This window comes from Clarias gariepinus, chromosome 11, assembly GCF_024256425.1.
Source record: "Clarias gariepinus isolate MV-2021 ecotype Netherlands chromosome 11, CGAR_prim_01v2, whole genome shotgun sequence".
NCBI lineage: Eukaryota > Metazoa > Chordata > Actinopteri > Siluriformes > Clariidae > Clarias > Clarias gariepinus.
In genome coordinates this window covers 5,867,200-5,893,960 of record NC_071110.1, presented here as the reverse complement: position 1 = coordinate 5,893,960, position 26,761 = coordinate 5,867,200, and the positions used below count along the sequence as shown (strand labels likewise).

Below are 26,761 nucleotides of genomic sequence, written 5' to 3'. Positions count from 1 at the left end.
CCCTTTTAATAATAAAATTAAAAAAACAAAAATAAAAAAATTATATTTTAAAAAGCACAAACAATACTCCTTCACGTCTTATGGATGTTTGCACCTCTACGGTTCTATCATTAATACAATAAACACTATTAGCTATTTTAAACTGCTCTACACTTGATTACAATGTGATAGGGCCAGCCACATCTAAATTACAGAGAATAAGTCATGGACGGATCCTTGGGGGCAGTGCCATGTAAATCTATACACTAACATATTATAGTTTGTGGATGTAATCAAGATGCTCAAACTGGATCTAAGGGAAAAATAAATTATATATATATATATATATATATATATATATATATATATATATATATATATGCATAGAGAGAGAGAGAGAGAGAGAGAGATTTCTGCACAATACATGTGAAAAGATTGCTAACCGACTGATTCATGCTGGAATGTTATTTTTAATTAGCATATAAAGAGACAATTTTGTTCTTTGTTAAAATATGACGGTGCACGATGATAACGTTTGATAGGCGCTTCTGGTTCTTAACGACCCGAGCGATAAAGCGTTTATGTAGCTGCAAATCATAATGCAAATTGCTTTATTGTTTTCAGATAAAAAACATTTCTGCTTTTGCTCCTAATATTACGCAGCTTGAAGCACATCTCTCACATCATTAAGTCGGCTTATTTAAAATCAGCAAGGCTTTTTTTTTATTATTATTATTAAAACTACACTGCTACAGTATAATCACTCTCCTACCAGCTAACATGCCTCACAGCCACTTGGTGTAATTTTTAACTGAAACAGATGAGGGAGAACAGATAGAGGTTTACTGCAGGAGAGGGAAATTGAGCAGCGGTGTTTGGACACAGGTCACGCCGGACACGGCCGTGTTTTTCCATTTGGTTGAGCTCCACTGGGACGATCAGACCTGAACGATGCACTATGTCTTCCTGCTATGGCACGTATTTGTTGAACTGGGGAGACGTGATCAGAAAGCTTTCCCATGGCTGAACAAAGTGACACCAAGGTTCATGTTAGTAAACATTCTGTAAACCCTGTGGCTCTTGATCTGCTCTGAGTTGCACTAAATTTCCTGTTACAGTAATTTGCAATTAACCGCTGATCAGAATCGCGTTGTTACAAACAGTGTGCTGTATATCACTGCTATAATTAAGTTTTATGCATAGACTATACTCAAAGAAAATGGACAAACCCTCAGTGACATCACTCATAGGTTTTCTGAAGAGTGGATCTGAAGCTCAACTCTTTTGATCACTGGGCGTCGCCATCTTGGCAGGAGCTGACTCCTCCTACATCCTGCTTAATCCATAAATGGTCAAAGGATGGAATGAACAAAGCCTGGCTGTTGTATGGAACACGCTTACAGTACAGTACCTCACTTAACCTAAGCTATCCAGTTTAGCTTTAGCTTAGCAAAAATGCTACGGCGATTAACGTTAGTTCATATGCAAACTTGTTCTTGTTTTAAATTTTTTCATCCAAACCCTACACGCCGTCACCTCTTACATTTCCTGTGCTTGAATAAACTACACCGATTACAGTTAGCTCAAGTGATGCTTAGACATCTATCTGCATGGCAGCTGTCACTCAAATTGGCCACGCCCCTAATCAAGTACTTAATCTAATTTTAACTGATGAGTTATATATATATATATATATATATATATATATATATATATATACATAGGTCGAAGAAATATCACATATAATCCCAAACAATATCATGTGTTTTTATTCTTGTTTTCATTTGTTTCTATGACCAAATATAAATAATATTCTCATTCTGAGAGTTCTACAATATTTCTTTCTAAATCCTTGCATCACTGATGCCAAATTACTGTTCTATGGTATTATTTATAGCAATCAACAATTATGAAACAGTTGCATGTGTGCATTTTAAAGTGCAAGCTTGGGCTGTCATTCTAATGGCCAATTTAATCAGATTGCTTTGGGATTCTTTCTCTCTCTCTCTCCTTCGAACTGGCTCCGAGCAAAGACACAATGTAGGTGATGTAAACCATAGCAACTACGTTTAAAAAAACTTTCCAAAGCATCCTATTTAGTGGGAGTATTTTTAAAAAAGCTAGTGTGGATTCAAACTTGAAAGTGCGTCTCTGTTGAGAGACATGCTCAATACTAACGAAACCACCAACACAACTTGGCCGGGGTTGTGTTCATGCACTTTTTATTCTTGGTCCAAGCATTTGTTTTTAAAAACAGAGTTATAATAATGCTTGTGCTGAACCTTAAACAGTAAAAGAGTCATTACCAAGCATCAAGATTTTTTAGCTAAATTTGACATTTTTATTTCTTGGAATCCTTTCTGATAGAAAAGTTTGCCTACTGTTAAAAAAAAAGGTAACATGTCAAAGACCTAATGCAAAGCCTGACGTTAAGGAGATAATTCTGTCTTATTTTGTTTTAAGTCAAAACCGAGGTGCATATAAGGTACATAAGCATAGATATTGTTTATAGTTTTCCCGCTCGGCACACGACCATGAAGTTCATCACCTGGAACACGAGTACGATTAAGTACTCCGAAAAGAGTCCAATTTGTGAGACTTATGAAGCTCCTGCAGTTGGTTTCTTTCAAAGTTACAGTGTATTTATAGTAGTACAAATTGAACTCTTCTCTTTCCCCATAACTAGCCCCAGGGCTAACAGGAACTAATCATTTAACTATTTTTTTTCATCAAAACTAGCTGTATGTCTAACTGGCGTTTCCTTAGCGGAAGTGCAATTTTCTAGCCATTTTGCATCTTGATTGAATGACATCATATGAGACGGGAGGTTTTAATTATTGAAGTATATTGAAGTACATTTATGGACAAAAATGGAAAAAGAGATGAGACGTACGGTATTTCTCATATGTCTCTCTTGATACACACACTGGTGTTGAAGCATAATGTAAAACGTGATGAATTTTAACCCACTGATCTTTTTTTTTAAATATGTTTTATTTTACTCCTCCTATACCACATTATTTAGCCTCTTAAAATTCCTTTTTACTATATACTGTATGGTATAAACTTACAATATATAAACGTTCATCCTCTTTTTTCTCTTCTAAAGTAAAAAAGACAAACAAAAAACAAAAAAAAACTACAACCTAGCATGTGAACAAAAAACTAAAAAGTGTTCGGATAAAAAAATCAAATAGAAAATACTGTCTCGCACTGAATCTGCAGATCTATTATAAACATGCATATAAAACAGGAGTGTCTGAACAGCAAGAAATTGCCTGCTACAGTCCTACCGCTCATGCCTCTTTTTAAACCGCGGGAGTACTAGTGATGTAGCAATCAAAGCCAGAGTGTGATTTTACGTCTTATTTGTTAGGATCGGAGTCACTGAGTCAAAACACCGAACGCACATTTCGAACAATCGTTCCTGGTTCGCATTTTGCATCCTCGGTACAAATAGATTTTCTTTTACTGCGAAACAAATCTGATCGACTTCCTCCTCTGCTGCACGAAGCCCGAGCATATTCACAGCACAAACGTAGCCTGCGGTGGACGTCGGGTCGAATTTGATATGAAAGTCCGGATCACCGCGGCAAATTTAAGGCATCAAAGTTACAATCAATCCTCATGTCCCGGTCCTGGGGTGCCTGTAGGGAAGCAACTCCATCCAAGTAATCAGACTGAAATGAATCTGAGCGCTGAACAAACGTGGTTCTTAATCACAACGCTACTTGCAAACACACACACAGACAACAAAAAAAAGCTGCGTCTGGAGTGCTGCCACTTTTGCTTGTAAAAAAAAAAAAAATACATTTCTCTCTCCTTCCCTGCGTGTTTGATTTTTATTCCCTCTACACATTTCCTCTAGAGATGCTCCAGCACTGTAGGGCTGAGTGTGTGTTAGGACTGTCACTGCCTCTGCCCCGGCATGCCAAAGGCTGTAAAGTTGCAGCGCCCTGCTGAGACTAAATGGATTATAATTAATCTCTGGAGACCTCAACAATCAGACGGTGGATCTCACAGCTAGGAGCGGACCGCAAATGTGTTCTCCCGCCTACAAGCAGGTGTAGAGGAGGTCAGGTATGATACCGGAATGAGCATCATAACAGACTGCACTGCCAGGACCTGATTTACTGAAGACATGGGTCTGTGAGATGGTCTAAATCCAAAACAGGATCTACAGAGTAAAGTTTTTTTAAGCAGATCTATTTACATGACAACAGTGTTTAACTGCAAATTACACCAACTGTTCACAGGTCTGTTAAAAGTTTGCTCAGTAAATACTAAACAAATGCAAACACTCATATCGGGTATCGGGGAGGTAAAAATGCTCTAATACCAACTTCCAATCTGATACCAAAACTTTCAGCAAAAATGGTCTTTAGCACACAATAGCAACCAACGCGAACACCAGCGAGGTGAGAAAAACTATCTTCAGACAATGGACATCGTTTACCAAGCTTTTAAAAATGTATGTAGTGTATGCATAAATTTATTATTATTACCACTGCAAAGTAAACTGAACATCGATCGCCAACTATACAGTACATGCTATATAGTGACTGGATCATGAGTATCCAAGGCTCAACCATGCACATGGGGACCAAAGGACAGTCTTTCTAGTCCAACTCCACAGAAAAGCCAATGCAGCAAAAATAAAGGCAATGCAGACCTCGATAAAAAGGCATCCATCCAGAGCATCACAGCAGTCAAAGAGCCCAATGCCTACCATGAGCTCTACCCAATCAAGCACCCATGGGATGCACCGGACAAGCAAGTCCCATCCGCTGAGAATTGGACAGCATCCAAAGGATCCACTACCAAGATCACTGTGTCAGACACATCAGCACCCCCCAAGATGTCTTGTGGCAGCATGTCCTAAAAGGCCAGAGTCACCCCAGTGGCACAACGGTACCCTAAAACCTAGGTGGGTTTAATAATAATGGGTTTAATATTTTGTCTGATTTAGGTATATATTAATGAATGCTAATCAAATGTACATTACCAAGCAAGTTCAAGGCACGGTTGATTTATATGCAGTGACACCACAAAACCGTGTAAAAGGTTCAAGTCCAAAGACAGCTATAGTCTGAAGAACAGAAGTGAAAGTTATTTTGGACTCATTTCTTTGCCAAAAATGAGCTCTAAATCCATTCACCTGATGCCTTTGGTTATGCCTTACAGCTCTGCGCTGACAGACTGTCCCATCTGGTAACCATTTGGAAGTAGAAAAGATTTTAGAAGGGGTTGAAACCCCAAATCTGCTCCCTACTTACGCGTCTAAAATAAAAGCTGTTATTTCACTTCCTACTCTGTCATTTTTCAGTTCAGTGATTTAAATTTAAATGTTCCTGCGTGCTTAAGTGCTTGGCTTCACTTCCTGCCTGTAAGCTCAGATTTACAGAAGTGTCTTGGTGTGTTCTGGGCACTCAGAGCTTAAGCTTGGTAACAGAAGCATCATCTAAATGTCAACAGGCTCCTCACCTCGTTCTCCTGCCTATTATGGGATGCAAGTGAAAGCTGGATCTCCTGCATCTGGCCTGTACATACTCCTATAGATTTATTAATGAACAGTCTGCACTGATCTCTAAAATCAGATTGTTATTTTTCTAAGGATTTTTTCCCCCAGCATCCAGGGCTTTTTGCAGGTCTTCACCTGCTCAAAAGGTCATGAAAATCAGCACACAGGTTGGAATAGCTCATACACACTTGCACGTATACATATACACATTTAGAGTTCTGCTGAACAACTTTAGCTATGCATGTCTAGGGCTCTACTCAACCAGAAGTCAGTTATTTTGGGCTATTTGCAAAATGCACGCAATGGAAATTTATATACTCCTCCTAGGGGATGTATATGATCACCAGGCCCATAGATCTCAAGACACTGAGGATGCAATATTGCGAAGAGATTTTTGATATCTCAAATGAGTCAAATGTGGCTAATAACTTCCTTAGTTATATATAAAAGTTGGTGATGATGCTGCCTACTGAGAATGCTTACAGTGTAAGATAGGTGCTTGGGCCCAATTATTGTTGCCTTGCAACTATATTATTATTATTATTATTATTATTATCATTATTATTATTACAGTGATTGTATGTTGTTGTTGATGTTATTATTATTTATACATTTTTCTGTAAGCTCCTGTTCCTGGTCAGGTCATGGTGGATCCAGAGGCTATTATGGGAACACTGGGTGTGAGATACTGGGATCACAGGGCAGCATGCACACACTTTCATATCTACGGGCAGAACCCAGAGGCAAAGCACATACACGTACAGTGAGAACATGTGAAACCCTGCAAGAGGGTAACTCAAGCTCAAATTCAAACCCTGGAGCAACAGAGAAAACTGTTCAAACTGAACCCTGAAGCAAGTTACAATTTTAACAAAACAACATTTTTTCTTTGGCCAAAATATACAGTAGTCAAAACCATATTCTAGTGTATGTGTGTCTGTTTGTCCACTGTTTAATTAAACAGTAAAAAATAGTTGAATTCCCTGTCTTTTAAATTGTAAAAAAAAAAAAAATGTTAGCCATATTAACAAGCTAGTTAGCTAATGTTACAATGATAGCTGTGTGCTTCTTTCTATTTTATAATGACATCCTCAATTCTAAGCTGTTTATTAATATTAACCTAAAATCGGCCTGATATGAAGCTGAATACCAGCTCTGTCTGTTTCTTAAGCCCTAAAGGAGGTTAGGCTCAGCAAGCTAGTTGGCTAATGTTTACAGTGCTAGCTGTGTATATCTTGCAAATGTCTGTTTGCCTCTAGTGAGGCTGATCATCTTCATGCGCTTAAGACATGAGTGTACAGTAGCTTTAACTTAGGATGTTAATTTATGACATTCACATTTGTTTTATTCACATGATTCAAATTTGTATAATTTACAGTTTAAAACATAAACCATAGCGATAATCAGGTTAACACTGAGGATGTCATCAGAAATTAATTCTCTTACAATGTCTTACGATGTGTTAATATGGAAAAAATAAAATGATAATAAAATTTTCTAAAGGTGAAAAAATTAACATGTAAAAGAGAATCATGTGACAAAAAAATACAAATTATGCGAATAAAAAACATAAAAGGTGTTGAAATGTAAATTAAGTAAATTAAAAAATAGAATCATAAATAAAACAAGTATGGATTTCATGACAAAAAACTAATAAATAAAACAATATTAAATCATTTGTCAAAAAAACAGAATCATGGCAATAAAGCAAATGGGGAATATATAAATAAAATTAAATGGGAATTGTATGCATAAAAAAATAATCATGTGAATGAAACAAATGTACACATCCTAAATTTAGAGAAAATTTAGAAATTGTAAATAAATGAGGTTAATCAAGTTAAGAAAAAATATTTTTAATGGGAATAAAACAAATGGGAATCATGTGACAAAATTCAAATATTTTGTGACTAAAACTAGAGGAAATTTTAAAGAAAACATTAAAAAAGTGATGTGATGGGATGACACTACTGAAGGCTGTGAGTTTGAGTCCCAGTAAATCCAAGCTGTCCAAACAGGCCCTTAACTCTCACTTTTACGTCACTGTGGAATAAAAAAAAAAAAAGCAAAATAAAATGCGGATAATAAAAACATACCCCCACCATGTAAAAAATAATATGCTAAAAATAAACTAATCATCTGAAAACATTATTAATATGTAGAAAAATGTTTAAAACATGGAGGGAATAAAAAAAAAGATGCTCTACATGTGACAGAAAAACAATAAAAAATAAAAAATAATGGGGGTAGAACACATGAAATTAAGATGGCTTGTGTATGTGTTCATATTTTAAGAATAGTACTTGTAGACAATAATAATAATAATAATGCTAATAATAATAATAATAGGAAACATAACATGGAAAAAGAGTGTAAAGAACAACCTGTGAAGTCTAAATCAATGGGGTACTCTAATGCAGTAAGTGAAGATAAATAAATAACTAAAATAAATTCATTCATTCATTCATTCATTCATTCATTAAAAATAAATAAATAAAGAGGGTTTAACATTTTATATATTTGAAGACTCGAAAAACAGTTTCAGACAAACGTCTGTCTGTCTGTCTGTCTGTCCGACCAGATTTTGTCACAGCATCACACAATCCTGTCTGGACAGAATCTAATGAAACTTTTTCAGTACTTAGATATTATCCTGAAGTTTATGTTATGTGCCGGATTTAATAATCTACCATAAAATGAGCTACTTGTTCATTGTAAACAAACACCCACACCAATAGATATTAATTAGAAAAGCTAAAATTAATATTTTTACTGGAAATAAGGTTATATAAGTGGTAGAAGTAAATTTTACCCCGCTGGAGTTGTTTTAAGACAAAAACTTCATCTTTATCCGATCTACTTTTTAGATTTCCCATCTGTGATTCACTCTCCGATTACTGAACAGTATTTGCCTGACGACGAGAGAAATACGACTTAAACAAGACATAAACATAAATACAAACTCTTGCTGTGAACTTGGTAAACTTTGTACAATTCCCCGATATCCACCAATCCGGTGGAAACCAGTACCATATTATAATGATGTCTGACCAAACTAAATGTTGTGAAATGACAGTTTAATAAATAAATAAATTAATTAATTAAGGGGTTCATTTTTGTTGCAGGCAGACATGTACAGTAGTGGGATTCGTGCATGTCTAAAATAATAATAGATAATCACTGATTAAACTAAAGCTGATCAGCTTATTTATGGCTTTTAAGTATTTCTACAAGTTCACTTCCTGTCAATAAGCCAGTAAATAAATGTGTGTGTGTATATATATATATAAACATCCAAGAAAAAAAAGTGACAGGTCACAGGATTAGTGCTGTGTGTGTGTGTGTGTGTGTGTGTGGTGTCTGGTGATCCAAGCAGGTGATCTCTGAGCTTCAGTGTGTGTTGCCACCACCTGGTACATACAGCCTTCACGCTCATATATGTGTGTGTGTGTGTGTGTTGATGCTGTAGTGTAGTGTGCATGGCTCTACACACTCTGAGCATTAATCTAAGCCCACATTCCTGCTGCCTGGTTTGTCCACTCACCAGGTTGAGGACGGTCTCCGCGATGTCCCTGTCGCTCACCTCGCCGGCCCGGATGAGACCCGCGAGCACGGCGAACTTGGTCCTGATGTTGCGGATGGGCACGGCGGGGTTGAGCCCGCCGGATGCCAGGAGCACGGAGCCGGAGCACGCGGACCCTGACGCAGCCGCCTCGCCCGTGACGGAACCCGCGGTCGCGCGCTGCTGTCCTCCTCCACCTCCTCCACCTCCTCCTCCGCGGCCCGGAGCGACCAGCGCCGTCTCACTCGCCATCATCATCATCCTCACCTGTCTCTCTACAGGCAGCGCGACACCATCCACACACACTCACACACACACACACACACACACACCGGGCTCGGAGGAAATGTCTAGAAGCAGCCTAACAGAGACCTGAGATGAGAGACGCGCCGGTACCGGAGTGGACGGATCCGAGTCCGTGTGCGGTTTGCGCTCGGCTTGGGACGCGCTTCCTCTCTGAGCGCCTCTCAGTCTCTACATGGATGATTCATCAAGGAATCGACTCTCTGCGAATGACTGAATCGGATCAGTTGGCTCCAAAGAATGAACACTCCTATAATAATAATAATAATAATAATAATAATAGCTGCTTTTTTCTCAGTCTGTGCTTTTTCCCACTTTTATTCCCTCTTTTATTAAATTTTCAGCTTTCAACACATTTGGGCATTTGGCAGACGCTCTTATCCAGAGCGACTTACATTTTTTATCTCATTATACATCTGAGCAGTTGAGGGTTAAGGGGCTTGCTCAAGGGCCCAACAGCGGTGGTTCTCGGTGGAGAACTCGGTGGTTGTGGGGTTTGAACCTGGGATCTTCCGAACCATAGTCCAATGCCTTAACCACTGAGCTACCCCTGGCCCTCATGAACATATATAATAACATAACATAATTAATAATCTTATTTATTTACAACATTTTGTACCTCATTAATGCGCCTCGGGCTCAGTGCGGAAAGTATTGGACCTCAGCACCGCTAAGTTTGCGACTCTTGGGCCCTTGAGCAAGGCCCTTACCCCTCAACTGGTCAGATGTATAATGAGATCAATCTAAGTCGCCCTGGATACGGCCGTCTGCCAGATTCTGTAAATGTTAATGTGCAGTTTTTCAGATTCCCACCTGACTGCATTATTGTATAATAGTTTTTATAGGTTTTTTCTCATTTTAATTGGCCTTATTACTCTTCTACACCTTGTTGCTTTTGTGTAATCTGTGAACTGGTTGCATGTAACGTTACAGTTTCCATTTGTGATTTATATAGTTATCTATCTATCTATCTATCTATCTATCTATCTATCTATCTATCTATCTATCTATCTATCTATCTATCTACCTACCTACCTAACTGTCTGTCTGTCTGTCTGTCTGTCTGTCTGACTGACTGACCCTAACAGGCACCTAACTCTCACTTGTATATGAAAGTATTTTGGATTTTAAAATACTGTCATATTACTAAAAAAAAAAAAAAAATTATTATAGCAATAGTAAAATGGCAGCAAAGGTTAGCCGTGCACCTCCAGTGTCCAAGTTTAATACCTACCTCGGGGTCTGTGTGTGCGGAGATTACATGTTCTCTTCGTGCATGGTGGGTTTCCTCTGGGTACTTCAGTTTCCGCCCATAGTGTTAATAAGTAGGATAAAGAAGGATAGATGATGAGTGAGTGAGTGAGTGAGTGATGCACCTTATGTACAGTTACCATGTACATGTACATATCTCACATATCTCAATATTGCACTTTAACATGCAGTTTTTCAGATTCCCACCTGACTGCTCTATTTTAACAGTGTATCATAGAGTTTTCTGAAATTTTCCTATTTCATAACTTTTTTAAAAAGATATAAAAAAAAAATATTTTTCTTTAATTATTAATCGTTGTTTGTATGTTGTTGTATAATCTGTGAATTGGCTGCTGTAATGTTACAATTTCACTATCTATCTATCTATCTATCTATCTATCTATCTATCTATCTATCTATCTATCTATCTATCTATCTATGTGTCTATCTGTCTGTCTGTCCATAAGTCACTTTGGTTTTCGAAAAACTGTCAAATGTCTAAATGAAAAAAAAAATCAAAAAAGGCAAGACAGTGGTGTAATGGTTAGTACTGTGGCCTTGGACCTACAGGGTCTGGGTCCATGGTCCCGCCTCGTTTCTATGTGCATGGAGTTTGTAAGTTCTCTCTGTGCTTGGTGGGTTTCCTCCGGGTACTCTGGTTTTATCATGCAGACTTGGTTAATTGGCGTTCCCAAATTGTTCATTGTGTGTGTAATAACGTGGCACCATGTCCAGGATGTACCCCTCCACATGCCCAAAGTCCCCTGGGATTGACTCCAGGACCCAACGGCCTTGCACAGGACAAGTGGCATTAAAGATGACTAAATTGTGGAATTATAGTAAAAATAAAATGACACATGGAATATAGAAATACAGTATACTCCCTACGTGTGAAAAACATCTGGAAAAACACAATGATCATGCAAAAACAGGATTAATACGTGGAAAAATGTATGAAGAAATGCTCTACATTCGAAAAAATTTACATGAAAATAAATGTATGGTATGGGGAAAAACCTGAAAATTTGTGTGGAACAATTATGAAAAAGTACACTTTTTACAAGAAGAAAAAATACTACTACTAATAACAATAATAATAACAATAATAATAATAATAATAATAATAATAATCATATTAATTGATGCAAAAATAAGTGAAAAGCGTCTGAAGTATTAAAAACATGCTAAAACTGTAATAAATTTCCTGGCATCACCTTAACATTTATAAAGGGAATATTTACGATCGCACTATCCGGTGTCATTCAGGTGTGAAGGGTTTCTTTTCAGCCTGGTTCCTCTTAAGGTTTCTTTATTGTGTCTTCTTTTCACAATTTATTAAATATATATCCGGAATTGATATATTAAAGAAACAGCTTTGTTATCATGTCTATTGCTGAAAGCACTGCACAAATAAAAGTGAATTGATCTGAACTGAATTATTAATATTATGAGCGGCAGGTGGGAGCGCTGCTGCTTCACAGCTCCAGGCTTCCCCATTCGATCCTGAGCTCAGGTGTGGGTTTCCTCTGGGGTTGTCTCTCTTTTCTCTGGTCTGTATGAAGCTTCGAAGTATTTGGCCATCATTTCCACCATGATTTTATCTTGCACACATGATAAAAATAATGGTTCGTAAATGCTAATGTACTTATAATGCTTGTGCTGTTTAAGGCAGTGTGTGCTTCAGGTATGAATGTGAACAAAATCCATGCACGCATCTCTAAACCTACTGAATGAAGATGATTCGATTCAGTGAACCAGCTTTGTTTGGAGGAATCGTGTTAGTGAAGTGAGCGGTAAGGGCTGTCATTTTGGGTACGCTAATTAGCCAACCTGCATGTCTTTGGACTGTGGGAGGAAACCAGAGTACCTGGAGAAAACCCACCAAACACAGACCCCAATCGCACCCGGGCACTGGAGGTGTAGCGTTAACTACTAAGCCACTGTGCCACCATTATTATAATTATTATAAAGAAGAAGAAGTGGAAAGAAAAAACTATGATGTATTATAAAAACATATTAATTTCACACTAGTTAGTATTCTCTGATGAAACATTTTGTAATTAACATTTAGCAGACGCTCTTATCCAGAGCAACTTAAATTTTTATCTCATTACACATTTCAACAGTTGAGGGTTAAGGGCCGCGCTCAAGGGCCCAACAGTGGCAACTTGGTGGTTGTGGGGTTTGAACCTGGGATCTTCCAAACCGTAGACCAATGCCTTAACCACTGAGCTACCCCTGTCACTGTAGTGTTGTGATATTTCTTAAATCCAATCACATCAATCATCCGAAGTAAACATTAATATATAATGTTATTTTTTGAATATACTATTGACAACTAAGATAAAAATAATAAAAATATGACACTGTAAATAAATCATAATAGTTCTGTCTCACTCACTCACTGTCATGACCACTTAATCCTGTATTCAGGGTCAAGGGCGCCTGGAGCCTATCTCAGGAGACTTAGGGCACACACACTATAGGAACACCAATTAGCCTAACCTATAGTACATGTCTTTGGGAAGAAACCCACCAAGCACAGGGTGAACATGCAAACTCCATGCACACAGAGACGGGAATCGAGCCTGGCCGGGAATCGAACCCAGAACCTGGAGGTGCAAGGCGACAGTGCTAACCACTACAGAACCGTGCCGCCTAATTCTGTATCATTTTTTAAAAAATGTGTATCTATATACATATGTGTGTGTGTGTGTGCACAGGCAAGGATAGGAACATCTAACGGTTTTGACCTTGTGTGTACGTCAGTGGAAAATCTTCACAAGAATCGTGTGTGTGTGTGTGTGTGTGTGTGAGAGAGAGAGAGAGAGAGAGAGAGAAAGCATAAGGACATGTCAAGCTCAATCACTGTTTATACAGCACATGTCAGTACACTTTGTATAGTAAGCTTTTATAGCTTTATGAAAAATCAAATCAACAGCAGCGCATCACACACACACACACACACACACAAACACACACTTCCTGGCCATTATATCATGACGCCTGTGTTATAAAGATCCACCACACTGACCTTACCTGACCCAGGTCCTGAAACCTGCACTATTAATATGGACTGTACTTTTTAATAAATAAAGCTGTTTTTTTTTGTTGTTTATGTTGTTTTGTTTTGTTTTTTACAATCGTACAAACCTGAAGTCACTGAAACAACTGAAACTCTGCCTTCCTCCCTGCACTAATTTTCAATGTACTTTCTGCTTTTGTTATAAGTGAATTGGCTTCTCGTCGCCTGTCTCTCCTGTTGTGTGCTTGTGGTCGTGTTTCACTATAGATGGATGTTTCAGAGAGCTCAGAGTGTGAGAATTGTAAGAGTATATTATCGTACGGTTGCGAGATTCAACACGATTCATTAATATTTACAAAGTGCATTAAAGAATCTACATAAACACTAAGTTAGTCTGTTTTAAATAGGAAAAATCCCTGTTTTTAAAACGCTCCTGCACTTTCTTTTACTAATGAATCCAAGATCAGTGTAAATCAGGACAAGCTCATAGTGCCATCTAGGGGAAATAACAAGACTTTTTCTTTGACCAGCTGATGAGAAATCAAGCATTATGTACTTAAGTGATTGTAAAAGTCACAAAAGGCATGAAAGACCATGAGAAACTCATTAACTCACTCTAACATGATATTATTATAATGTCGATTATGCCATTTTAGTGCGTTTATAATAACCCGTAACTCATATCCCCAAAGGCTTTCAGTGGACAGTATTATCAGGCTCAGTGATGCAACAGAAATTGCACTTTTAATGCCTCAGTAGTTTATAATAATTTGGCCAAAAAACATCCAACTGTCCCTTTAACCCAGTGAAGCTATAAGGCTAATGTAGCCTTCAAATCAGTTTAGTTTATAGCTTCTGGTTTATCAGCTGTGAAACTGCAAGCATCACAAACTCATATATTATAAACTTTATATTGTATATAGTATATAAAATGTACAGTATGACCCAAAATTCTGACATTTTGAAGTATGAAGGGATGTTCGATCGTATGAAAGGAAAGAAGTTTCGCAGTCAGTCCCCTTGACCAGAACAGAAGAGGTCCTAGTGGCCTACACACACCTACTGTATACGGTTAACACTCTGGTACCTACCTACATTGTGGCATAAGTGTTTAACACCTGAGTATACTGATCACATGATCAGAGGATTCAAGCCTCAGCACTGGCACGCTGCCTCTGGTGGGCCCTGGAGCAAGGCCCCTAATCTTCTCTGCAAAGCTGCATCATCAATAACTGTTTTTTAAAATTATTTATTTATATATTTATTTATTTATTTTCCTACTGGATCTACACCAGGATGCATCTACATAATGGCAAAAGTTACCGCAAAATACCACAGAAACAAAACGGAGTCATGGCATGTGTGTGATACTTATGGAAGTGGCCTTAATAAATAAATAAACAAATAAATATTTGAGTTGTTATTGAATAATAAATAACTAATAATAAATAACGATTTGAGTAACTATTAAAATTCAGAGATTAAAATGACTTTATTATAATTAAATTTCTGAGATATAAGTCAGAATTCGGGAAAAAAAAGTCAGAACCTAAATAATTACTTAATTTTAAAATAAATTATGGTTGACATAATACTTATTAGAATTCAGCGATTAAAATAACTTTATTATAATAATCATTCTGAGAAAAAAGTCAGAACCTAAATCATGTTTTTTTAATTAATTAATTTAAATTACATTTTTAATTAATTAAAAAAATTTTGGTTGACATAATACTCTTCTATTAACTTTTACCTGGCAGTTATAAGCATTGTTTACATAATGATTATTATAAAAACAATTTTAATTTCAGTGTATATTGTAATAAAGTGTGCTTGGATTCTTAATGCTGTTTGCTATCCATTGCTCTGTTAAATCAGGATCCCTCATAATATATCCTGTACTGTATATTATTCTGTATGAATCTTTTCCTACATTAATACACTTTAGATTCCTGTGCAAATGTTGTATTATACTACCTACTTGTAAAAACACTGTGAATTAACTACAGATTGTTATTCAATGCTAATGGTGAATAGATTAGAATGTTTTTTTTAACAAATATATTGCATAATTCTCAGGTTTTTACTCAGCTGTCTCTTTTGCTTATGTTAGCCCATAATGCATTTGGAAAAAGGAATTGCAAAGGAAACACAATCTTTATTCAGTCTGCATTATCTGTCCTCTGCATTTTGGACAGGTCTTGGATGCGTTCATTCTAGAAAATAAATAAACCCAGTAGCATCACCCATGCAGTAAATGTAAAGTTGGGAATAAAATGCACACAACCAGTTATTTATAATTAATTTATGTATAGTTTATTAAAAAAGACATTGTCTCTGACTTGTCCTCTACGTAATCCAGTACTACAAGAGCAGGTCTGAAAAAGTCAAACCCAAGTCGTATTTGTTTTTTTTTTTGTTTTTGTTTGTTTGTTTTGTTTTTAAAATAAAATGCAATAAAATAACACCCATTTCTCAGACAAACACCGAATGATCCACAAGGAAGAGGCAAAGTAAAACCAGCTTACATCTGAGCTACATTGTGTACCATATAAATCACATCGATATCAGTGCAAATGAGATATCATGAGATATATAACGGCCAAATGCTTGAGACTACACGAGCCTTTCGATAAAATACGCTCTGTACAGGTCACATGTCCGGATACATGTGCACACACACACACACACACACACAGAAAATTACACACACAAATACACTTGTGACACAAAGTACAAGAATACGCATGCGGTTTTGCAGCATGTGTACTCTAATATAGATCTGAATAAAAAAAATAAAAAAAGTACATGCTTCCCAGAAGCATTTAAGAGCTTAGATGTTGTATACATTGTATAAGATTATGTGCACAGCAAATATGTACCAATAGAATTAATTAGAATATGAATAATGATAATTACAAATTATACAATATTACAAATAGACAAATAACATGAAAGCTAAGGTATCCCCCCCCCCCCCCCCAAAACACACACACACACACACACACACCCTACTTTGGGCATTTAAGAGTCACAGCATTGGCTGAAGGGTGTCCTGGGTCCAGGGTGTCCCTCAGAGAGAGAGAGAGAGATGCAGGAGGGCATCATGGGACTCAGATTTTAGTCTCTGGTCCATCTGAATGAATTGGCTGGAAGGAGTTGCGAATGCGAGCGGCTTCGGCGGCACACAGGTGACCAAACGCCTTGTTGTACCACTCCGGAGTCCTGCCCCTGAACACACGGGGAAAGAAATGGATGGGACTTATTAACACTATGCATGCAATTTGAAATGTGTCAATCTTGTTAGACAAACACGTAAATTGGGAGGGATACGTACGGGAGGTATATGAGCAGGTATTAATATCAGTAAGTCTTTAATAATTAATTACTACAATAAAAAAATTATTACTAGTTATAACATACAGGGTGTCATTTTAGACTTTGATTTGATTATTGAAAAAAGAAATAAAATATTTTTTAATAAGTACAAATTCAATTGTTCTTTCATTAGCACTTACAGTATTAAGGTAGCCTGTAGTAATAGCGGTTATGAAGATAAAAAAAAAAGGAATATAATTAGCCTGAACGGCGTGCATACTCACTTTAGATCCACTCTGCAGATGTGTGTGAGCCGTGACTTGCCAGAGCCGCAGGGCTCCAGCAGGTAGCCAGACTCAAGCACGACGCCCCTCACGCCTCCTACCAGAGGACACTCATCGTGCTCGATGGAGACAGACACGAGAGAGCACGCGCCCCGAGGTAGATCTGTCCTCCACGACCTGAAAGCGAACACAGGCAGGATGAAGATGTGTTCGGTGCTCCAGGTGAGTTAATACATCTCCTGTATGTTTTTAGTTGCTGTTTAATTTTATATAGGGTGCCAATAATTCTGTGTAAGAATTATTTTCAAATATGTAAGTTGTCACACACCTGAGCACTACAAAGTCCCTGCTGGGGTGAGGGGGCATGCGGTTCAGGACGTATTGGAAGACCTCGGTCTGCTTGTCCAGCACTTCACACACTCTCCACTGCAGCAGATCCACATCCCACAGGTGGCGCTCTCGCAAAACGCGGTTCAGCACCACGGACGGAGGAGCTTCCACCTCCACCGAGACGCGCCAGCGCCGCAACGGGTTCCCATCACCTACCTGCGGGTCAAAGGGACATTTCACACATTTAGCCTTGATCACAGATTCAGATCAATACTTTGATCTGACTTTGATCTACTTTGAGCTTTGATCTGATTACTAAACTGTCTGCGAGTCACTGAATCGGTAAGTCAATACTTACCCTTTGATATATGATTCAGGGACTGAGAATCAACACTTTGCCTTAATTTGATTACCAAAAACAATCTGTGATTCAATCAACCACTTAGTGATTATTTAAATCAGTCAATCAATATTTAGCGTTGTTCCCGCTCAATCATCAAATCACTGAATAAATTTTTTGCCTTAACAAAAAAGTTAGATCCAACAAATCAGTGAATCAATACCTAGCATTCCTTTTCTTCTTTAAAAAAAAAATCAGCGAATCAAAGCCTTGTACTCACTTCTAATAAGCTTAATAAACTTAACCTTATCTAATTTACTTCAAATTAAGGTAGAAAAAAAATTCTGCTTATTCAGCTCCCGTCTTATCTCCCTTATGTACCCCTAAAGGCAGTACACTAAGCCAGTAAAAACACGCCCGAGTCTCCATCGCTACCTTCTTGTATGCAAGTTCCGTGTTATCAGAGCTTGGGCAGGACACCCAGCCCTTGGCTTTGTCTCGCGCCTCCTTGAGCAGGACTTGAAGTCGAGAATCTAAATGCACTGGCCAGGAGCCTTCCTCCTCCTCTTCTTCATCATGCTGCTGCTGCTTACACAAGTCCTCCAGCGTCGGGGCCTGGAGGTCAGCCTCGACGTACGAGTTCCGCGACTGCGTCACCATTTCATGGGGAATCTAAGGTGGGGAGGGACGAAAAGACATTTACTGTATTATATTTTTTTCCCCCCGAAATTGCATCAAGTTTGGGTTATTATAAAAGGTCATAATGAATACTTAATTTATACTGTTTATATCACTGAACAAAAGACGCACCTCAAATAACCGGTTGCACTCTGTGATCATATGTGCCAAGCCCTGAGTGGCAGCCAGGTTCTCATTCAGGTCCTTTTGGTCAGGTCTTCCAGTGGCGTATTTCTTCTGCATGGTTCTGTTAGCACAAAAGCAGAACTTCAATTCTAAATATACTCAGAAACTTTGGAATGCCATTCATTACCAGTATTACAGACATAAGTATGACATAGTGTAGTTGCTTTAAATTTTTTAATATTTTTGTCTCAAAAGACATTTTTTTTATTTTATTAATTTTTCCCCCAAATTTTCTCCCTAATTTAGTCGCGTTTAATTCCTCCCTGCCACTAGAGGGCTCCCACATTAAGGCTACTACCACTCGGTCTGGAGGGCCGAAGACTATTATGGGAGGACAGCGCTATCCGCTCCTTCCGCTTGCGTGAAGATTCTCAAGGATTGAAACCATGATCATCTTTTGTTTTATAAGAAAGCAAACCAAAGCTGTGTTCACATTATCAGGGTAAAGTCATTTTCATTCGGATTTTTTTAAGCTGAATATGAGATTTTTTTTAGGGCTGTCTGAATGCACAATTGTTTGGCCGATCAGATCAGAGTCACTTTCATACATGGTCCTATATCGGATACATATCCCATAAGTGGTCATGTGACTTGGGTGAGAACGGACAGATCGAAATGCATGGCAGGACAGGGATTTAACAGCTAGCGCTATAGCTAAAGCGAGGCATCTGGCTATCTTCCTTCTGCTGGACCTCAACAAATACAGAAGACGGACTGCTTGTCATCCTTCAGAGCAAAACCCCACGTATATTTTTTGCATCTTACGAATGTTAAGCATCACAACATGCGAATCCAATTGAGCAATGTGTCTGATGATGTGAGTGTACCCTAAATGTTTCAACCACCTCCACTTTCTGTGATTGCCCACCTTGGTGAGAGGTTCTCCTTCTTCAAAATATTGAGGTGAAAAAGCGAAGGCGCTAAACACACGGCGATATTCATGGGCGTCATCTGATTCTCCTGCACAGACGAAGTGACATCACTGAGGAAGCACAGCAAGGTTTGCAGGACTTCCCGGTTCTCGTCGGACATCAACATGATGGCTGCCTGGACCGCCTGCAACCGCTGGTCCTTAGGCACGTCTACAAAGAAAACAAACAGATCAGACAAGTGAACAAGACAAGACATATTTTAGATAATATGTCCGACTGGACTACGGATGGAACAATTCAAGGGTTTAATTCCTTACACTGATAAATATGAAGGAAGGTTTCTCCCAGTTTGCTGGTGAGCAGCGGCTCGGGAAGATCTCTGAAGAACTGCTTGACCATGTCAGCTACGTCGTAGGCGGACTGCTCCTCGTAATTCACGTCCTCCGGGGAGTTCTCGTTCATCTGCCTGAGAGCCTGGATGCGAGATTTGACCCCGGACTTGCGGAAAAGACCCACCTAGAGGTTATTAAAGACAGTATAAATTGTAAAGATTTGTGTGGTGGTCTGGGAAAACCCATCTGTATTTATTTTGGCAAATAGGCAAAAAAAAAACCTAAAAAACGATCGACTGGGGGGGAAAACTTTGTTTGAAAGAAACATGAAAGAAGCCTTTGTAAAGATCTCTTAATCCTTGATAGCTGCGTGTGATTATCTTCAACAAAGAACATCACGCTTTGATCAAAATTGACAGTTCGGTATTTAATCAGATTCTGTCAGTCAAAATCTCTGCAGTGATCTTGTACCTTTTTTTATTGTCGCGGTAAGCAAATAGTTTTAAATAACGGGAATGTAGAACCTGTTTTTGTTCTCAGTGTGAATTGTTTACTTTTGGCGTACCTGGTCGAGACACTGGCTCCTGAGGTAGCGGAGAGCCTGCTGGAGGCCCAGAGGTAGCGGCTGACCAAAACGCTGGACGTGCACGATGAGAGGAACACCAAACACGTTCTTATCCTTATAGTCAGGAACCTTCATCCTCTTCATGAACTTTGGCACTGACCTGCATCACAGGGAATGCCGTCAAACATCTTAATGCATTTCTAAATGCCATCTAAAATGCCTTACCTCATTACTAAAGAATAACCAAGACTACTAAAATCCTGCAATATTTACAAAACTGAATTCTCACCAGGTCCAGCCATGCTTGTTCGACATGGAGTACTTCTCCATGATGGCGGTAAGGCGCAGCAGGGAGAACTTCTGCAGCAGGCTGAGCTGTGCTGCTGATTGGTTGGTGATCTGTAGAGATGCCACTGAATGGCTGAGACGGTTGGAGATCTGGAAACTCGGCCATCGCAAACTGATTAAAGAACAGAGGCCTATCTTTTAGAAAGGCAGTCATGGCTGAAATGTGGTGTCATACAGATGTACAGATGTATAGAACACTCCACATCATTACAATAACATTATAAATATAAGAACATCTACAATGAGTTCTCGAATCTGATTGGTCAGAATGTGTTGATTCATTGTCTAGAACAGCAGCGCTGGTTTACATGTCCTAATAAATACTGGTTTATATGGTGTATAGAGACTTGTATGAACATGAAAGTGATAAAAGAAACACAATTTGTTTAGAAACATTTCGCAGGTTTAAAAATGCATGATGTCATTCTTCAATACATGCATTAAAGTCTCGTATGAAGGTCATATGTGGTGCCAAAATGAGATATTTATAGAGTATATAATGCTGGTACAAGTCCAGGTTTAAAGAGTTTAGTAAGTAAGTCAATAAGGTAAGACATCTCTTGAACCTCAAATGATGCAATAGTCCACTGACAAGGTGCAATTTCTTACATGGATCAACACACAGGGCAACACCATCATCGTCTGAAGTTTGTTTTCATATTTTTTTAATGATTGCATCACTTCATTTGGATGAATAATTGTCAAATTCTTTGTTCCTCTGGATGAATCGTTTATCGTCCCATATATTACTATTTCTTTAACAAGTCCACCCAGGTCTCAGAGTTCACCCAAAGTGTTTCTGTGTTAAAGCTGAAGCTAAAATTCCCCTTATATACTGTAATGCATCTTTTTATACATCAAACTCGCTTTATTTCACTTTTCCTGCAATATTAATGAACTAGTGCTGAGCCAACCAATCCCCCCATTGGGGGAGGGTCTCATCGCATATGAGGTCACAGAAGGGTAAATATCTAATCTTTTAATACAAGAATGACCAAAAGCAGGGAATGTTTCTGTCCCAGGTCCCCCCCACCCCACAGTAAATGTCTAAAATAATTAAAAAAAAGTGAATTTTGCATAATTTCAAACTTCAAATTTTTCTTTTAAGAATCCTGTTTTCTAAGATCACTTCCCTTTCTCCAGACTTGAACCTATCTAGGATTTTGCAATGTTCAATGATTTGTAAAAACCCCTTTACAGCACTCGAGAGCATTCCAGAGAACCGATCACCGGTCCTTCTAAAAGAGGTGGTCTTGAGCTTGCACGTAGTGCATCATCTTATAATAGAGTGGCTTCTTGTTTGCAGATATTCTCATAAGAGGACATGACATGCATACAGCAATTACAGTTGAGTGCCTATAGAATGTTGATAGCACAGAAAAAAAAATAAAAATAAAAATAACAGCAAACAGATGCCACTACTGCTAACCACTTTGCAAGCACAAAAAAAGCGGAAATTGCAAACTTGATTCACGACCCCTTACTTGTAAAAGGAGACCAGTGATTGGGGGGAGTCCCTCCCCTAAACAAGCCCAGAACTGGGGCTTCTACCCAAGTGTGAAAATTGCCTTAGAAGGTATCTGGACACCTATGTAACCCTTTTGTTTTGACGAAAGTGTGCTGTAGTTCATAACAGATTAATAAAAACAATTGACAACTAAAAACATTTATACAGCTCTAAATCTTACCGATTTGGCCGGGTGAGCGATGCCCCGACCCCGGAGTCTCTCCTCTCTCTAATTCCCGTAGATTCAATTTCATTAAGAGAAACGCCATCCCTGTCCCCATCGCTGGGGGTAACCTGCCCCTCCAGCACTGACTGACCCTCCAAATCCAGCGTGATGTGACTCGTGGACTGCGTGTTCCCTTGACCTTTCCCATCCTGCTCCAACTTGGCTTTTTCTGCACTCTCTCCTGTAGGCAAAACGTTCTTGGACCAGTGATCCACAATCTCCTGCAGGCCATTCACATGCTTTAAGATATCGTCCAAATGTGGAAACAGATCCTCTTTTTCCAAATCGATAAGGTCCCCGGTGCTGGCGTAGAGGTGTGAGCCGGGTACGTTGTCGTAGATGCTGACGCGGCTACCGCGGGAGCAACACTGTGTAACAGGTCTGTGCTCTTTCATGGTTGGCTGACGCTGGGGTTCAGGAACCCTGCTAAGAGGTGCAGCTGTGGGTGAAAGACTTTCAATTGATAGAGCCTTCGGAAAGGTTCCGGGTTTGTGGTCTTTCGGGATGTGCACTACCAGGTCTTCGTAAGAGCGGAATTCATTGCGTTTACCCTGAACGATTCCAGAGAACACATCCAGGTCATCCAGGTACATGCCACTCCGCTTGTACTCATCACGGTGGGCTTTGCGTTCCTTCAGACTTGGAGTGCTGACAGTGCTGCCACCGGATTGGCTGCTGCTACCTTCACTGCTCGAGTGTGACGTCAATACACCATGGCCATTAATCTCCGTGCAATTAAAAGCCTTCAAGGCTTGAGGTTCATCCTGAAGAATGGGTGCGCTGATCACCAAAGTCCTGCACCCATTTTCTGCTGCCTCACGCGACCGCAGAGTCTCCATGTGTCGCAGGAAGTCATTGGCCCGTGTCCGGGCTAGCTTGCCATGCTTGACAGGAAGTGAGGAGTAGCAAGGATGGTCTGAGGAATGATGGGCAATCCCTAGCTTGGGCATGGCACCTGAGTCTGAGCAGGCACAGCGCGAGCAGTCCGAGTCGTCCGCACTGTGAGCTCGGACTCCCGCGCTTCCACTGCTGCTTTCACTGTGTAAGGATGAGACGTCAGGTTCACTCAGGTCTGTCAGGACACTCTCGCTGCTGGGGGTGGCCCGAAGAACTGACTCCTCCCCTGGCTCCCTCGGCCCCGCCTCGTCAAGGAGACGGGACCAGCGACGACTGCTCCATTCAAAGGTCCATTTGTCGCTAATGGCGAACAGGTCATCTGAGTCCGAGTCCTCACCCTGTAGGAACAAGAAAGCGTGCTTGGTTTAAATTACAAATATTCACATATTCTGCAGAATAAGTTATACTATAGAGAGGCACATGTCCTCATATAAGGACACGACACATTCTCGCAACTATATTGTCTATATAACCTTGTACAAGCCTCATATGACTGTCTCGGCAAACTTCTTCCTGTTTGAAGACATTGATTATGTTCTCAGTTATTATATGTACACGACAGGACACATCCTCTACTCATCCTCAATTATGCATGTAGCTCTCCATCACAAATTTGCTGTTCAGTCATATTATCTACTTATCATTTACCCAAATCTGCATTGCCCTTTATGTATCTGCATGTACCTACTATTCTGTCCTCTGAATATACATTCTCATTGGCTATGTTTAAACATACTCTTCTCATTCTTTGCATATTGGTGCTGATTTTATGTTATTTTTTTATGTTATACATATAATACAGAAAATGTGTGTGCCAAAGAAGCAACTTCTAAAGTTTATGCTTTACCTCGGAAGTGACCAATCTTACTTCCCTAAAAAAATTTCTATTCTCCCCCATTCTCTCACCCACTCACTATTCACCCATTCTCTCACCCACTCACAAATTGCTAACTTCAGCCGAGATGATTTTTATATGTGCTCCAAAAATGGCCATTTTTCAGTGTTATACTGGCTCACTTTAAACAATAGTCATTTAAAATGCTAATTATTTTATATTTCTTTATGAGTATTCATACTGAAATTAGTGTAAGCTTCTAAAAGTATATGACCTGTAAAAATTGTTACTTAAATTTTTTTTTGTAAAAGCTTAAAAAGTAAAAAATCTGTAGTGTCCGTAACCATGTCAAATTCACAATGAAATATCTTAACAATTAAGCATTTTAGAATAATACACTTTTTCACTTTTTTTTTTTGTGTAATCTGAACTACCCATGTTTCGTCTGAATGACAGTTAAGATCATTGAAAGATTTGACTTCCAAAAAGTTACGGACACTACTTAAACGTGCATGAAATTGTATTTAGCAAATGTGTTTCTTTTGATTTGATAAAAATATAAATGCGTATTGTAGATGGAGATAAAAAGCAATTAAATTATAAAAATTATTTAAAAAATTGTGTTATATGATCCTATCTGAACATTCACTTTTTCACCTAGGTAAGAGACTCTTACCATGTTAAATCGGACTAATAACCTTTTGTACAGACAGTGTAGACAAAAGAACTGAAAAAAAAAAATACTAGTTGACCTAGGGAAACCCATTCTCTCACCCACTCACAAATTAAAAGCAAAGTGAAAAAACACTATTAATAAAATGCTAGCTATATTGTAAACCAAGTGTTATGTCACAAAGAGTATCAGTTTCCTGTCAGCTGTAAATCAAGTCTCAGTCATTGCGAAAGGAGAAACAATTCGCTAACGGGCTGTTTTGTTTGAGAAAATGCCCTGATCACCTCCCACCACAAAATGAGAGATGATCAAATATCACAAAATCTATACTGGGAGGGTGAAACGTGCATGTGGAGACTGGAATGTGGTTCTTTAAATAATGCAAAAAAATAGCGTTCACATAATAACCATGAAATCTGATGCTCACGTACTGTAGTCATGTGAACTACACACAGTCGACAGGAAATAAAAACAGATATGCTTACCTTCTTTTTCGGAAGATTCACATCCAGTTTCATAGAGGCGCACTTGTTTAACGTGTTGAGCCGCCTGCAAGGGAAAGAAAGAAAAACGTTTCTTGTAAAGGAAGCCTCCCGTGCTCCATGTGAGGTACAGCAGCAGCAGCAGCAGCGGTGGTGGGGAAAACAGTTTCTGAGTTAATCTGATAAAGAGCTTGTCTTTTCCTGCCTAAACACTAGCTCTGGCTAGCGGTAAACCTAATTAGTTGTAGAAATCAGCTCCATGCTCTGGTTCTAATGGGTAGAGCCTGTTAAGGAGCAGCTGTCCAGCTACGCCAAGTATCTGAAGAGCTTTTAATATGGTGCAACAAACCCCTTCTGTTATGCGCCTGACAAGACAAATGATCGGTGCTTCCTTCTTCTAAAGAGCTCAAAATCTTCTCTGTGAAGCCATTCGTAAGAAATTAGCTGTTCTGTAAATAAATTCCATTAAATGGTCACATTAGATAATAAATACTTGTTGCTTTTTATTCCAGATCGCTAATAAACGGTGAAAAACATCTCTTAGAGCTTGGCCGCACAGGCTTTGTGGGAAAGTTCGCTCGAGGTATAAATAGCCACTAAAAACAACAGCGTCAAAGATGGAAACAGTGATGACACGTTCCATGCGAAGGGCTTGCGCAAGGAAACGGGGGTTAGCATGATTTACGGTATGTTGATGATGAGTTTTCTGACAATGTATTGTCCGGGAACAGATCTTGACCATTTGATGAGAGTTGAGGGTCTTAAAACAAGGCAGATAAATGGGAACGTCAACGAGATGTAATGCTAAAGAGGCGAGATGGAACGACTGGGAACTCTTAGAACCAAGGACAAGGATTTACAAAAAACAAAAAGGAGTCATGGGAAAAGGATCTACAACCTGACACACTTGGATGGAAGTGCTATCCGCCCAATTCTGCCTGACAGCGCTGTGATTGGTAAAGAAGCGAGAGACAGTGACAGATAGAGACAGAGACAGTCGCTCGTTTGGACTCCCGGGCTACTAATGGCGTTCCCGTGATCAACATTAGAGCTCACAAGATCTACATGATAGGGTGAAGCTTTTTCTGTTGTGCCACACAGAAGGCATTTATTATTATTATTATTATTATTATTAAAGGTTTTAACAATATATGTATCATTATAAAAAAATTGTCTATCACGAGGTCAGACCGAATTAATACAATATTATTGATTTACGTAATTACATAATCGTGCCGAAGTGTATA

General features: G+C 38.9%; 2 protein-coding genes across 6 annotated transcripts in view; both read right to left on the bottom strand.

Annotated features, from left to right (window-relative positions):
- The window catches only part of nbeab (neurobeachin b), a 387,766-nt gene extending 378,258 nt beyond the window's left edge, over nt 1-9,508 (bottom strand). Inside the window, exon 1 of the mRNA XM_053507055.1 lies at nt 9,045-9,508. Within this exon, the coding sequence (XP_053363030.1) occupies nt 9,045-9,323 (279 nt within the window). The 5' untranslated portion in view covers nt 9,324-9,508. The remainder of the gene's footprint in view (nt 1-9,044) is intronic.
- A 7,128-nt stretch (nt 9,509-16,636) lies between these two features.
- Nucleotides 16,637-26,761, bottom strand: part of stard13b (StAR-related lipid transfer (START) domain containing 13b) — a 105,746-nt gene continuing 95,621 nt past the window's right edge. For all 5 annotated transcript variants that reach the window (XM_053507185.1, XM_053507184.1, XM_053507187.1 and 2 more), the window contains 11 exons: nt 25,518-25,581; nt 22,583-23,862; nt 20,836-21,006; nt 20,547-20,706; nt 19,967-20,165; nt 19,646-19,859; nt 18,724-18,838; nt 18,349-18,585; nt 17,572-17,789; nt 17,244-17,420; nt 16,637-16,872 (listed from right to left, as the gene is read on the bottom strand). In XM_053507185.1, coding sequence (XP_053363160.1) covers nt 16,755-16,872; nt 17,244-17,420; nt 17,572-17,789; nt 18,349-18,585; nt 18,724-18,838; nt 19,646-19,859; nt 19,967-20,165; nt 20,547-20,706; nt 20,836-21,006; nt 22,583-23,862; nt 25,518-25,581 — 2,953 coding nt within the window. In that variant the 3' untranslated portion in view covers nt 16,637-16,754. The remainder of the gene's footprint in view (nt 16,873-17,243; nt 17,421-17,571; nt 17,790-18,348; nt 18,586-18,723; nt 18,839-19,645; nt 19,860-19,966; nt 20,166-20,546; nt 20,707-20,835; nt 21,007-22,582; nt 23,863-25,517; nt 25,582-26,761) is intronic.